The 15,532-nt window shown below is 39.6% G+C and overlaps 1 protein-coding gene across 1 annotated transcript in view; it reads right to left on the bottom strand.

The window, feature by feature from the left end:
* CDH18 (cadherin 18) overlaps positions 1-15,532 on the bottom strand; it is a 231,269-nt gene that overhangs the window by 74,473 nt on the left and 141,264 nt on the right. Inside the window, exon 4 of the mRNA XM_058177902.1 lies at positions 1,927-2,094. Within this exon, the coding sequence (XP_058033885.1) occupies positions 1,927-2,094 (168 nt within the window). The remainder of the gene's footprint in view (positions 1-1,926; positions 2,095-15,532) is intronic.

The raw sequence follows: 15,532 nt of genomic DNA, 5'->3' as shown, positions 1-15,532 counted from the left end.
CAGGAAGTTACAAGTTCCAGGAGGCTCACACACCGTGTGACAGACAGATGAATGCTATGGAGTGTGGCCAGGCAGCTGGGGTGTGGGTGCAGGCAGCTGGGGATGGCTGCTGCAGAGTGCAGGAGTGTGCACAGGTGGTTGTCAGAGTTTAAATGTGCTTGGATGGGGAGGTGCTGAGGAATGCAAGGGGACATGCATTGTGGTTATTGTGGCATGCCACAAAAGCAGGGGTGCTATTCAGCAGGTTCTGGCAGGTTCTGGAGAACTGGTAGCGGAAATTTTGAGTAGTTCAGAGAACTGGCAAATACCTCCTCTGGCTGGCCCCAGAGTGGGGTAGGAATGGAGATTTTGCAATATCCTTCCCCTGGAGTGGGGCGAGAATGGAGATTTTGCAGTATCCTTCCCCTGGAGTAGTGTGGGAATGTAGTTTTTGCAGTATCCTTTCCCTGCCATGCCCACCAGGCCATGCCCAAAGAACTGGTAGTAAAAAAAAAAATTGAATTTTACCACTGCACAAAAGCAAATGTGGCTGGGTGAGATGTGTATGCAGATAGTAGTGCAGGTGTGCACTATGGAGTGTGAGTGTGAGGTTGCTATGGGCAGAAGCACAACACAAAATGTGAGTTCCTCAAGATCTTGTACTCAGTAGCTGGGCTTCTTGGGATAAAAAGTGGTGGGTTCAGGATCAATTTATTGGAGCAATTTGGACCTTCCCTGCTGGCTTTCCATTAACTTTGCTTGTCCCCACACACTTGCAGAGAAGGTCACAAATGATGATCATGTGTTTGTGGGATGCTACAAATATTGTACGTCTGAGCCAGTTGCCGGACAGCTGGATCATAATCATGTGATTGTTGGGATGGCTAAAACCTCAAGCTAGGATTTAGCTGGGATGGCTAAAGACTCAAGGATTGGTCATAAGTAATTTTGGATGGTCCACTGTTGTTGTGTCTGCACCCCCCGAGCCAGGCCTGCTGCCAGAAAGTGACTTGGACAGTGAGGGGGAAGGGCCATCAGGACTTACCTCGGGAGCACCGGCTTGCCTGGCTCAGCTCCAAGAGCCAGAAACAGGCCAGGTGAAAGAGATAACGAGGCCTCCATCCCCTGACTCTTCCCACCCCCCAGGCCACACCTGCAGACCCAGCTGACGGCAATCAGGCTTGGTTTTTTAGGCAGGAGAGGAGGGAACAACAGAAGCAAGGGTGGGGCAGGCCTAGGAAGTGCTGAGTCATGGAGCCACACCCCACAGGATATAAAAGGCAGCAAGAGCTGCTGTGTCTCTTTGTAACAGGCAAATCCACTGATTAAGAGCTGAAGTTTGTTTCTGGGTGACTCACCAGCATCATGGAAGATAACGGAGGCTCTTGGCACACACTGGCTATTCTGCTGCCAGAGCTGATAGTGATGGCTAATTAAGCCATCATTCGGACGGAGGCGAGGGAGGACAGAACAACTGTACCATGGACAGTGGTGGGTTGCTACCGGTTCACCCCGGATCGGGTGACCAGTAGCGGTGGTGACAGGAGGCTCTGCCTACTCGCCCGGATGTCTCTGTGCGTGCGCAGAAGCATCGCGCATGAGCACACATCCACGAGTGAACCAGCAGCTGATGGGATTTGAAACCCACTACTGATCATGGACCTTTGTAACTTTGAATGGTGTCTGAACAACCAAAGTCTACCTGTACTGATATACCTGCATCCATGAAAGCAAAAAAGAATTAAAAAGTCACTTGCTAAGTGAAGATGAAGATAAGCACAGCACTGAAAATGCTATTTCTTAGGAGTTACTGAACATGGTATGTCACTGTCAAATATTGTGATTGTTATTCACAGCTCATCCTTCATCTGAAAAGAAGCTCCCTGAAATTGTAACAGCAGACAGTTTTTGTTGGGAAGAAATAAATCAGATCAAACCTTTACATACTCTGAGGAAACCTGGGAGGATTGTCGTTGACATCGGTGAGTGTGATATTTACTGTGGTTGATCCCGATAGCCCTCCAACTTGTCCAGCCATATCTTTGGCTTGAATGACAACCGAATAATGTTCTCTGGCTTCCCTGTCCATGTTATGCAGAGCTGTTCTTATGACTCCTGTAGTGTTATAAAAAAAAAAAAAAAGGGGGGGGGGAGCAGGAAAGAAACATTATTTTAAGCTTCCCCAAAAAAAAAAATTAAAAACAAACAAACCAGTAAGCCCTTACCCAGAACCCCACCCCTATTCATTGATTAATTAATTAATTAATTGATATCGTACATAGAAACTAAATGCACATATGTGATAAGGATGGATAACCTGTTAATAAATGTGCAAACCAATTCACACAAGCTGTCAGGTTTAGTGCCCAGATTGAAACAGAAATTTCTGGGCACCTGCCTCCATATGGCTTGACTGCATGAAGATGCAACCTTCTTTTTATGCCCACTTGTAATTTAAATCCTAGACTTTCTCTTGTTTTCCCCCATGGTTTGGTGGATTATTTGCCCTGCACTTCTTAACCTTGAAGGTGGGCATCTTGTTGGTTATTGATATTATAGACATTTCTGCTTGAGAAACTCTGGCTATCACATCTTTTTTTTTTTTAATTTACATTTATATCCCGCCCTTCTCCGAAGACTCAGGGCGGCTTACAGTGTATAAGGCAATAGTCTCATTCTATTTGTATATTTACAAAGTCAACTTATTGCCCCCCCCCAACAATCTGGGTCCTCATTTTACCTACCTTATAAAGGATGGAAGGCTGAATCAACCTTGGGCCGGGCTTGAACCTGCAGTAATTGCAGGCTATTGTGTTCTAATAACAGGCTCCTTACAGCCTGAGCTATTCCGGCCCTAACCCAACATATGCACATACCCACACTTACATCTCACCAAATGATTGTACATTGTATGAGATCAATAAATAATGTAATCAAATTAGTTTAAAAAGGTAATATGCCTTATGACATGGCTATGCCTTAAAACGTTGCTCCATGAATGGATCATATGGTGAGACCATCTCACCCCACTGGAATTGGTCCGTATCGTGCCGGCAGAGGAGGCATGCTGTGGTTCCCATCAGCCTGATTATTCCAGCTGATGGGGTCCAGGAGGAGGGCCTTCTCTGCTGTTGCTCCTGCCCTCTGGAATATCTGGCCCTCTGATGTGAGGTTGGCCTCCAACCCGTCTACCTTTTCATAAGGGCCTAAAGATGTAGCTTTGCCAGTCAGCTTGGGACCCCAGTGGGGGAACAGTGAAATGGAGATGGGTTGATTAATAACAGATCTCACCTCCCCCACACACCCACTCTGCCACCACACTCCCCATGTGTCTTTGGTTTCAATGTTTGATTTTATATTTTAATTGTATATGTAACTGTATGCTGCCCAAAGGTACCCTATAGTAAGACGGGCAGCCAAATGAATGATTGATTGATTGAATGAATGAATGAATGAATGAATGAATTTTGGGGCTTCCAAAATATTTATTTTCATAATTTGACTTTACTGAGGCAAACAAATATTTTAAAAATAAATGGCCTTACTAGGCCAGCTCAGAAACAGCTAATTTTGGTACAATATTACATAATGTAATAACAACTTTATCTAAGTCAGATATTTTTCTTCTTTTTCATCAGTGGAAATGCCTTTTCTATTGCTGTTATGAAATATGAAATAAGGCTGCCTTCCTGTACAGACATGTATAAGCAAACATTCCTAGAATAATGGAGACACACCAACACTTCCTGCAAAATACAGATTTTATTATCAAACAGAGACAATTAGATTCAGCACCTGCTTCATTCCAGATTTCTTTTAATAGAACAAGTTTTAAAGAATAATAACATTTTACAAACTGAGTTTGGAGAAGACTAGCCAGTACCAGTGATTCAGCTTAGAAAATAAGATCACAGGCATCAAAGTGGCTGAAGTCATCAAATTGTTTTCAAAGGCAGCTCTACATGGAAAACATTATTGCCTGAAAACATAGTTATTATTGTGAGGATGCATGATTCAAACTAGAGCTTTTTTCTCCTCAGCTGGTAAGAAGTTCTCCTATTGATCTTTTTAACATCTCCACATGGACACCTTAAAAAGAATCAAGCAGTTCACCATATCTAACTTTTACATTTTCAATAATGTCCCCTTGAAGAAATGGAATTGTTCAATTTGCTTTTAAAATTTACCTTTTAGGAATATCACTACAATAGCTGGTATATATCTATCCACTTTGGAAATTTTGTTCCTGGTGGTTAGAACTTACACCCATGAATAGAAATATTGTACTTTAATCACCTACATAATGTTATGCCAGCTTTATGTGTATATATTATTATTATTTTGATTAATTTCTATTAATTTTATTTTTTATATATTATTTTTTTATATTCGCATAAGCCACCTTCAGTTACCATGTGCGAATAGGTGGCAATATAAATTAAATAAATGAATGAATGAATGAATGAATGAATAAATAAATAAATAAATGCAGAAAACAAACATAGATTGTTGAGAATATGTTACTGTGGATGTTTATCATACGCAAGTTGTGGTATGGTAATAAATAAGTTGTGGTACGGTAATAAAACATAAGTCACAGTTCATCAGATACTTTGGTATAAATTCCATTAATTCAGATATCAAATATTATATAGTAGAGACCAGCAGTGCTTTGGATTTTTTTAAAAAATGTTAATGAAAAGTCCTTCAGAACATGCAAGAAAAGAAAGTTAGGACCTGCCTCAATACTCATTAAAACAGCAGCATGGAGTCTTGGGAAAAGAAGAAGATACCCAAAGAAATTCAGATAACTATGTGTATTCCCCCATATACTCCAAGGAACATTTTTACAAAAAAAATAAAAATAAAAAACCCCGAAGGACTCAACAGCCTTATTACATACCAATCTGAGATATTTAATCTGATGCAATCAAGTTTTGTAAAGTTCAGACCAAGCTATTTATTAAATTCAATTTGCATTAAATGAAAACTAATTACAGTATATTTCAGTCCCACAAAAATCAATATGAAAAGTTAATCATGGATTTCAAAGGAAATGAAGTGCTATTTATTTTGCTTTGGGTGCAAGACACTGTGGCTATTGAGTTCTGAGTTGCTACTTATTTTTCCTCCTGTGTAAAGCAGAGGGTCTTTAAAAATCAGAATGGAACTGGGAGAACTAGAATGCTCATTATTTCAAGTCAAATCCATCTAACCCAGGGGTGCTATTCAGCAGGTTCTGACAGGTTCTGGAGAACCGGTACCAGAAATTTTGAGTAGTTTGGAGAACTGGCAAATACCACCTCTGGCTGGCCCCAGAGTGGGGTGGGAATGGGGATTTTGCAGTATCCTTCCCCTGCCTTGCCCACCAAGCCACACCACACTCACCAAGCCATATCCACAGAATCGGTAGTAAAAAAAATTGAATTCCACCACTGATCTAACCGTCTAAATCTGTCTAACCATTCAAGCCATCTCTGTATGTTTATATGTGGACATGCATGTAAGCACACACACACACACACACACACACACACAAAGACACACAATTTAAAGTATTTGTTAGACTGGTATAAGGACTGCTCTTTGTAATATTGTGTTAGATTTACAGACCATCCTCTCTGTTTCAGAGCAGAAAGAAGCATGAACAATAACAAATAACAATAACAAAATCGTGCAAGTGATGATAATACATTTATGTTCAAATATAGCTTATATATTAATATGCATTCTAACACTATCAAAGTTGACAGCACCCAGAGTATCAAACAACTCAAATAAGTAGTGCAAGATCAGAAGATGAGGAAAGACCTGGGCCATAGAATTGCCAAGAGTCAGATATGACTGAAGAGATAACATCATCATCATGCATTATAAATTAAACGCCAATGTCAGTCTTAAATTCCCCATTTTTGTTTTATGTTGAACGAAGACATCAAAGACTAATACTGGACTAAGACCAAAGGGCAAAATCTAACATTTGTACAAGCTCCTCTAAAACATATATTCATTATTCAAGATAATACTCAACACTTCACTTATGCTTGGGTAGCAGGTGATTTATGGTTGAAGGTTGAGAGGCATGGGTTCAATTCAGTTTTGTTTTTGTTTTTATTTCACTATGGAAGCCCACTAGATAATTCTTGGGGACTCACTCTCAGTTCAGCTTATCTCACAGGTTTATGTGGAAAAGATCAGAAAAGGGAGTGCTACCAATATTAATGAGTTTTTGAAAGATATAAATCTGATGAGTATGTAGGAAGTTAGCACCCACCCCTTTCCTAGGAAAATGAGATAGTTTAGGAAATATTAAAAGGGCAGAATATTTCATCTAAAAGGGAGGCAGAAACTCAGCCCCCCATTCCACCTTAGTCAATGGGCCATTAAGGCCTGGGCCAATCTATTCTACATAACAAAGATCTAGCTCTTTCTAGCACAGCCATATTAGGAATTGCCCAAAGCTCTTTCATTACACCACCACCCAGCAAGGCTCAACCAAACTTGTACTCAAAACACAGCCTACAGAGTTGACCCTGCAATGCCCATGGGAGTCTGACAACCAACCAGAATACAAGCTCAAAGTCAAAGCCCAACAGAGGGCATAAAACTAAGGCACTCTCAGCATCTTGGCCCTTTTTCTGCTTAGGAACTCAAGCCATGTGATCCTGTTCATCAGTAAACATTCTTTCCAAGCAACTTCCACGAATCCAGTTTTTCCCACTTGGAATGGAACCCAGAACGATATTTCTTCCAACAAGTAAATATCAATAAAAAACTGTAAAAACGTCTTCTTAATCTACTGGCTCTTAGCTTTTCATAGTTTGCATAGCTCACATCCCATTAATCAAAGAACCTGTTCCCCTCAAAAGAAAAATATATGTATTCTTTTTTTAAAGTTATCTTTATGTTTACAATCTGCTTTTACTGTTTACATCATTCAACTTTTTTCTCCAAGATTGGTGTTGCAGCATTAAGGCCACTTGAAAACTGCTGAGGGGACCTGATATTATGAGCTGCTTTATCTACCACCAGCGGCTTGGAAGAAAAGTCCTTACATTATCAGTAGGGAAGAAAATTTGAACAAAATTCTTGAAGAGGACCAAATGGCATAACTTTGTGTTTTAATCTTTTTTGACTATGTGTCTTACCAGAGACATGACGTTAAAGACCTTGGAGTTTTCATGTCAAATGATCTAAGTGCCAAAGCCCACTGCAACTACATAGCAAAAAAAGCTCTAAGAGTTGTAAACCTAATTTTGCGTAGCTTCTTTTCCAAAAACACCACACTACTAACCAGAGCATATAAAACATTTGCTAGACCAATTCTAGAATACAGCTCACCTGTTTGGAACCCTCACCACATCTCTGACATCAATACAATTGAACGTGTCCAGAAATATTTTACAAGAAGAGTTCTCCATTCCTCTGAAAACAACAAAATACCTTATCCCACCAGACTTGAAATCCTAGGCTTAGAAAACTTGGAACTCCGTCGCCTTCGACAAGACCTAAGTTTAACTCACAGAATCATCTATTGTAATGTCCTTCCTGTCAAAGACTACTTCAGCTTTAATTGCAATAATACAAGGGCAACCAATAGATTTAAACTTAATGTAAACCGCTTTAATCTAGATTGCAGAAAATATGACTTCTGCAACAGAATCATCAGTGCTTGGAATACTTTACCTGACTCTGTGGTCTCTTCCCATAATCCTAATAGCTTTAACCAAAAACTTTCTACTATTGACCTCACCCCATTCCTAAGAGGACCATAAGGGGCGTGCATAAGCGCACAAACGTGCCTACCGTTCCTGTCCTATTGTTTTTCTTTTCTTCTTCCTATATATGTTTATATGTGTATATACTATATAATCTTTTTGTATGATGTTGTGACAAAATAAATAAATAAAATAAAATAAAAATAAAAAATGGAGAACATACTCATCGGAAAGGAAAGCAGAAAGGATCATGGATAGATGCCCATCAAGTGTTGCTATAGGATGATGTATGTGACACAGGCTCCTCTATACAATTAGCTTGGCAACTGCCAATGGTTACCATGACAACAATCTCCTACATTTGTCTTGTGAAGAAGTGCTTTCCTCCGTAGTCATGATAACAAGCATACAGTTCACGCTGGATTCTTTCACACACTTTCGTGGGGTAGGGGGTAGTTTAAGATCTTATTACTTTAAAAGCTTATTACAAAAGGCCTCTATTGCAATACTTAATACTGTAATACTTAATACTGTAGTAATGCTTTTATAGCATGTATAAGATATGTTTATGTGCATACACACACACACAATTAGCACATTTTGAATGCTTAAAGGCATGTTCATCCTTCAAACTTTTAAAAAAATGCTAATTGTTCATACAAGGTTTCAAAACTATTTTCCAAAAGGACTATATTATTCCTTTTGCTGAATTTTACATAGTGAAATACATTTCAGTAGTATAATTAACAAAGTGACATGATTAAAAATACATGAAATCCAAGATAATTACATAAAATCCTTTGCTAATTATGTTTTGCTAAAAAGGCTGGGAACATTGCTTTCTTTCACTTTGGAATTTGAAATCTTAGCCATGTGTGAAGCTTTTATGACACTGACTGCTTACGTAAGCTCTTTGAGAAGAGCTTGATTTTTTTATATATTTTAAATTACAGAATTTTCCAAAATTTTTATTCTTTTCAGATGATGGCAATTCTCTCCATGACATATGAATATACACTATATACCCTTTTGAAAATAGGAAATGTTATCAATGCAACGTTACAACTTAAAATATCAATGTGCCTTAAAGCATTTAACTAGAGGGTCTAAGAACTGAAGTACAACATTGGAATTCATACTTGTGTGGATTTCAATTAAACTTTGCTCTCCTAAGTAGACCAACATCATTAATTTTAAAAGCGTTTACAAGGTGAATTCTAGGTCCATGCCATTAGTTGCAATAATGCTTGGCTAAAAACTTTGAAACATTATCTCCCGAGAAATCAGCAGGATACTGTCAGTTGGCAGGAGTATAAATGCTCTGGAATGTTCTGCCCATATTAACTTGGATAAACTGACATTCACTTAAATGAGAGTGAGTCCATTTGAACTAACTGGACTTAAAGTCAATTAAACATGCAGAGGATGACATTATTAAATTATTTTCTTGAAGGACACTGACTAATTGACGGCTAGCTGATGTTAAATTTCATAATTAATAGGAAGGACAAGTTGGGAAGAAACATTAGGCATGTGCATGCCTGAATAATCAGAGCCATTAAACTCATCAGTCTGTTTAGTTTTTACAGCATCAAGCCTAGCTATTTCTTAATGTATAGCAGTGCAGCAATTTAAATTGTTTTCTGCAATTAAACCTTTAGTAAAATCTAGTGAGTTCATTATTCCAATGGTTGAGTTCATTATTTTCTTTTTAATATACATATGTACGCTTGGGCGTGTGTGTGTGTGTGTGCATGTGCATGTGTGTGTGTGTGTGTGTGTGTGTGTGTGTGTGAGCATATGTGTATATATACACACACAAACGTGTATTCTTTTAGGTGTGTAGAGGTACAGGATTAAAGATGAAAAAATGTAACTGAGAGATGTGCAACTGTGTTAGCCCAGAAAATCACTATGGATTTTTCTATTTGAGAATATCTTCCGTGTTATTGGAGGTTAAAGATGAAGAGTGAGGAAAACTAAGGCAAAACTGCTAATTCAAACTCATTCTTTCTGATAAAAATGTGGTAATAAAGACATTAAATCTGACTAAAAATAACATAAGAAGTTTGAGATAACTGAAGAAGACATGATTAAATGTACTGGTGGGATTTTTTTGGAGGGGGGCAGATGTGGTATTCAGCAGGTTCTGACCAGTTCTGGAGAACCGGTAGCAGAAATTTTGAGTAGTTCAGAGAACCGGTAAATAGCGCCTCTGAGTGGCCCTTCCCTCATCTATTCTCTGCCTCCTGAGTCCCAGCTGACCCGGAGGAAATGGGGATTTTGCAGTAACCTTCCCCTGGAGTGGGGAGGGAATGGAGATTTTGCAGTATCCTTTCTCTGTCATGCCCACCAAGCCACACCCACCAAGCTATGCCATGCCCACCAAGCTATGCCATGCCCACCAAGCCACGTCCACAAAACCGGTAGTAAAAATTTTTGAAGCCACCACTGGAGGGGGTATACCTTGATGTCAACACTGATTGCTGATTGCCTAAACAAGTTTATGTAGGGTTTTTTTGGCAAGATTTCAGAAGTGGTGTGTTCTTGCTCAGAGTGAGTGACAGGCCCAAAGACACCCAACTAGCCCAAAGTGGGACTAGAACTTACAACTTCTCAGTTCTTAGCTTGGCATCTTAACCACTGCACCAAATTGGCTCTCGGCCAGACAATTAGAGGAGCAAAAAATGTTTGGAAAACATATTGAGAATAATGTTGTGTGCCATGTGTGTGACTCAGACATGTGCTATTGGTCCAAGTTTTAAAATGGTTCTGTTGATGTAAAACTGAATACCAGGTTATTCTGATGATAGAAATCTGCTGAGCTAGCCACTGATGATCCTTTTACAGATGGTCAGATACTGTAAAAAAAAAAAAAGGGGGTGGCTTAACAAGGGTAGAAAATTGAAGGTACATGAGTTTAGACATCATATCAAATCACTGAGGCAAGAGAAGGGCACAGGCTGCCTTAAAAAATGTCCCTTCAGAAGCAGAAGTGATACGTAGCCTTCTGACTGTGAATGTTGGCACCGTCAGTCTAGACACATTGGATAGACTCTCTTAAATAATAACAGATGGGTCATCATAATTGTAGTGTGGCTCATATTACTACTTATCTATAATTTTGATCCATAGGTAATAGGCAATATTGTTCTTTGTTGATCTTAGGGTTCTAGAAAATGTTTGGCAGTTTATAAAACAACCAGTCCAGATTTTCACATGGAAATAGAAATGATTCTGTTGTGATGAGTTTTCTGTATAAATGGTGGGCATGGGATGCTACTGTAATTTGTTTTCTAGTAATTTAATATATTGTTAATTGTGTTGTATTGCACATTACAAAGTATGTCAAGGTCAGATGATGTATAAACACCTTTATTATGTGTACCATGTTTCCCCGAAAATAAGACCCTGTCTTTTTTTTTTTTTTTTTTTTTGAACCCTGAAATAAGCGCTTGGCCTTATTGCCATGCACTCAAAAGCCCGATTAGGCTTATTATCAGGGGAAGTCTTATTTTGGGGGAAACAGGGTACATGTATGTATAAGTATAAAAACATATTTCTTTATATCTCTTCTGACACTCCACTTTGAGCAAAATTTCATGACAATTCTCAGTTTTTTTGTGAATAAACCTATACCTCTTCTAGGAGATATTCCCAAGGTCTATGCTTCTAGCCAATTATTTAAATACATTTAAATAGAGCTAAATCTTGAAGGATGGGAACAATACAAAATTAATATCATATTAAACACTTATCTTGTGATGTAAAATTTCAATATGCAGTTTAAAATAGCATGTATTTTGATTAAAACAACTGAGCACATAACATTTTTTTAAAGAAAAAAGGTTTATTACAGTTAGACAAGTTATGGTTGACATATTGGCCATCTGAGTGGATAAATGGTGCAAAATAATATTTTGTTATTCCAAAATTTTCTTTATTGTTGGAGTCAAAATTCTATACTGAATGACAAGCAGCTTTTATGATAGACATTGAGATATTAAAATATTGTGAGGAACAAAATGAAATATCTTTAAGAATTCTCTGACAAACTTTTCACCATTCCCTAAATCTATCGAATAATGTAATTATTATTTGTTGACCAGACAATTAAAATAACATTTGAGTTGATTTGCTAATTGGTAAATAGGTCTTGACTGTAGAAAGATTTCTATATTGTTCTGCTTCTATGTGAATATTGCAAAAATCTGAATAATAGGAGAAATAGTTTACAATTATAGTAAAGGTAAAGGTTCCCCTCGCACATATATGTTAGTTGTTCCCGACTCAAGGGGGCAATGCCCATCTCGGTTTCAAAGCCAAAGAGCCAGAGCTGTCCGAAAATGTCTCCATGGTCATATGTCCGGCATGACTCAACGCCAAAGGCTCAGGGAATGCTTTTACCTTCCTACTGAAAGTGGTCCCTATTTTTTCTACTTGCATTTTTACATGCTTTTGAGCTGCTAGGTTGGCAGAAGCTGGGACAAGTAACAGGAGCTCACCCCATTACACGGCAGCACTAGGGATTTGAACCACTGAACTGCCGACCTTTCTATCAACAAGCTCAGTGTCTTAGCCCCTGAGCCACCGCGTCCCTATATTACAACTATATAATACCATAATAACTATAAAAATGTTGTTAAAACATTTAACAAGATTAATATACATGTTGACGAGCTTCGGCAAATTATTATTTTTCACTGTGATCATTAACTGCCGCAGAATCAAAATAATTCTCTGCCTTCGTGATGCACTTCTTTAGCTAAATGAAATCTTTTACAATCAACATAATGAAAGCAATTAGTGGCATCAGACTTTATTTCCAAGTCAGATACAGTATATATAGTAGGTGGTATGAGATCAGATCAGATCAACTCAGATCAGATTATGGCGTATGAATTAGTGTTAGCCTTTCAGAATATTGGAATGATAAGAAAGCCATTCTAAGCTCATATTAATAGGAAACAAAACCCAGAGCAGGATTATTAACTCTTAAGAATATATAAAGCCTTTCTCCTCGCATTTTCCTTTCATTATCCTAGCAAGATAATACGGAATAAAATTCTTCAAAAATAGAGCCATATTATGCAAAGCCACAAAAATCTTTTTTTTCCCCTACTTGAAATAGCTGTGTTCTCGGGAAACATGGTGCACTTCGGGAAAATGTTGAGAAAATCTCATTTGCAATCCTCCAAGTCATTCACTGGGTTCATATTTAACATAGCATAAATATGTGCATGAGTAGTTTATTAAGGGCATCTGCAGATAGCTGCTTAATGTTTGAAAGAACATGGAAAAATTATTCAGAAAGTGATGGGCAGTGGGAGAAAGCTGGCAATTCTGAGATTTCTGCCTTGAGAATGGAAATTGGCAATGAAAGGCCAAAGCCAAGCATAGGAAGAAGGCTGAAGGAGACAGCCGAAGGACCTAGCCCATCAGGTTAAATTAAGCATGGTCAGGTTGAGCTTTACTTATCCTAATCCCTGATGAAACCCAGTAGAAGGGTCTTCAATGACCTGTTCTTCAAGTGGCTGCTCAGGCAGCAAGGTGTCACACCACAAGGCAAATTACTTGGCCATGTCTTTCCTCAGTCCCTGGGAATGGAATTGATGTCTCGGAAAGTTTCTGCACTTCACAACAAACTCCTTCAGTGTAAAGACAGCTGCACTAAGTCAGATTCTTTCTTTGATCCTTTTCTTAGAAAAATCCTTGGCTGAACTACAAGAGAAGTAGTTGGACTTGGCAAATCCATTTCACATTGGAATTGTGCAACTGCAGAAGCTCTAGGTTTTGAACAAGTATTCATGTTTAGCCAGGAAGCATGGCTGCCTTCACTAATAACCTCAACTAAGTGCTGAACACGCTTCTGATTATGAAAGTGGCCCAGATGAAGGGCAGAAAATAAGGGAACTGAGCCATCCATTCTCCTAGTAGTAATACCAGAGTCCTAGATCTAGCATGGGATTCTCCCTGACAAATTCAAGTACCATATTTTTTGGAATATAAGACATTCAGAACGATAAGACACACCTAGCTTTTGGGGAGGAAAACAAGAAAAAAAAATCTGCCTCTGCCTCCTAGCAATTTGCCTCCATGCAACAAACAGCGAACAATGTGGTCAGCTTCAGCACAGCCTGATTCAGCACGAGCAGCTGATTGGGAGTTGGATCTGACTCCTGGAATACCTCCTATCAGCTGTTCCAGGGTGTGGGGATCACCACCGCCCATCGGTGCCATCGCTGCTGCCAACTATCACCACCTCCGTGCATCCCATTCTCTGCCTCTGCACATCCCATTTTCAGCCTCCGCGTACCCCATTTTTAGCCTTTGTGCATTCCATTTTTGGCCCATTCCAGGTGGCAGGGATCAGCCTATCTCCACTGCCTGGAATGGGCTGAAAACGGGATGCCTGGAGGGTGAAAATGGGGTGCATGGAGGCAGCAATAGGTGGCAGCGGTGATGGGTGCCGATGGGGCCGATGGGCAGCAGCGATCCATGTAACCTGGAACAGTTGATAGGAGGTATTCCAGGAGGCAGATCCAACCACCAATCAGTTGCTCATGCTAAAACAGTTTGTGCTGAAGCTGACCAGGCTGCTTGCTGCAAGGAGGCAAATTGCTGGGAGGCAGAGGCCAAAGGGTGGGGGTTGGCGAGTAGGCGGAGCTTCTGCAACATTCACTGTATAAGATGCACAGACATTTCCACCCATATTTTTTGGGGAAAAAAGTGCATCTTATACTCCAAAAAATACGGCATATAATCTTAACCTGGGGCTATGTCCTTGGCTTGGTCAACATTATACAACCCTTTGATCTATGCTGCACAAAACAGCCAGAAAAAAATGAGACGACACATCCAGATTTGGGCAACCAATTCAAAATCTGATCAAGCTGATATATCTCTTGCCTACCAATCAGCATTCCAAGTGGGTGGATAATTTGTTGACACTCACATTCATGCCTGGAGGTTGACTTGACAGAGCAACTCATCTTTCTTAAGATATATTCCCCATGCTGGCTTCCCATATCTGCCTGCCACTGGAATAAACTAGCTTCTTATCTTACCCTCTGGACTCTATTGGTCTCTCATTGTCTGATAAGGCCAAAGTTGAGGAATGAGTAACATGAGTTTGCCCTAAAGCACCAACTCAACTGAGATATATTCTGATCCCTTCATTCACTGGGGCAAGTCATATTGGGATGAGTTCCTGGTTCACATCACTTGAGAGATGAAAGCTGAATGAGATCCATGCAACTCATCTGGTGGTTCTTTTTAGTCCTTGAATCCAACACTCTATGATAGGGGTGTCAAACTCCCAGCCGACCCATGGGTCAGATGCGTCATGCGTCATGCCCAGTTTAGCAAAGGGAAAAATATGATACGTCATGTGATGCTGCCATGATGACACAAGTTTAACACCCCTTCTCTATGAGGATTTAGTTCCTTTAGTCCCTGCACCATCTGACTGTGATGGGATCTATCTACTGTCCCATAACTTCAATCTGTAGCCTCACCCCCTTATCCTAGCCCATCTACCTTCATACATAGTGAGTGATTATCTTGCTGGACATTAATCCCTGAGCCAACTGACTCAAACAAGTAATGCTCATGGGGTTTACATGCATAGCAAAGAGGTGATGTGCTTATCAACTTGCAAAGCATCCCTGGGCTGCTCTTGAATTGCCATGGGCAAGGGGGATGGGAAAATGAACTTTGCAGCTGCAGTGAGTGAGCATTTCAGTCAAAATGAAAAGGACATTCCAGCCATCTCTCTTTCAAGGTCATCTCCATGGTTACCCAAAATGGCCAGAGGGGAGTGATCTCTACAACCT

This window comes from Ahaetulla prasina, chromosome 3 (assembly GCF_028640845.1).
Source record: "Ahaetulla prasina isolate Xishuangbanna chromosome 3, ASM2864084v1, whole genome shotgun sequence".
NCBI lineage: Eukaryota > Metazoa > Chordata > Lepidosauria > Squamata > Colubridae > Ahaetulla > Ahaetulla prasina.
Note: the sequence above shows the minus strand (reverse complement) of the source record. Positions and strands in the feature narration are given on the sequence as shown.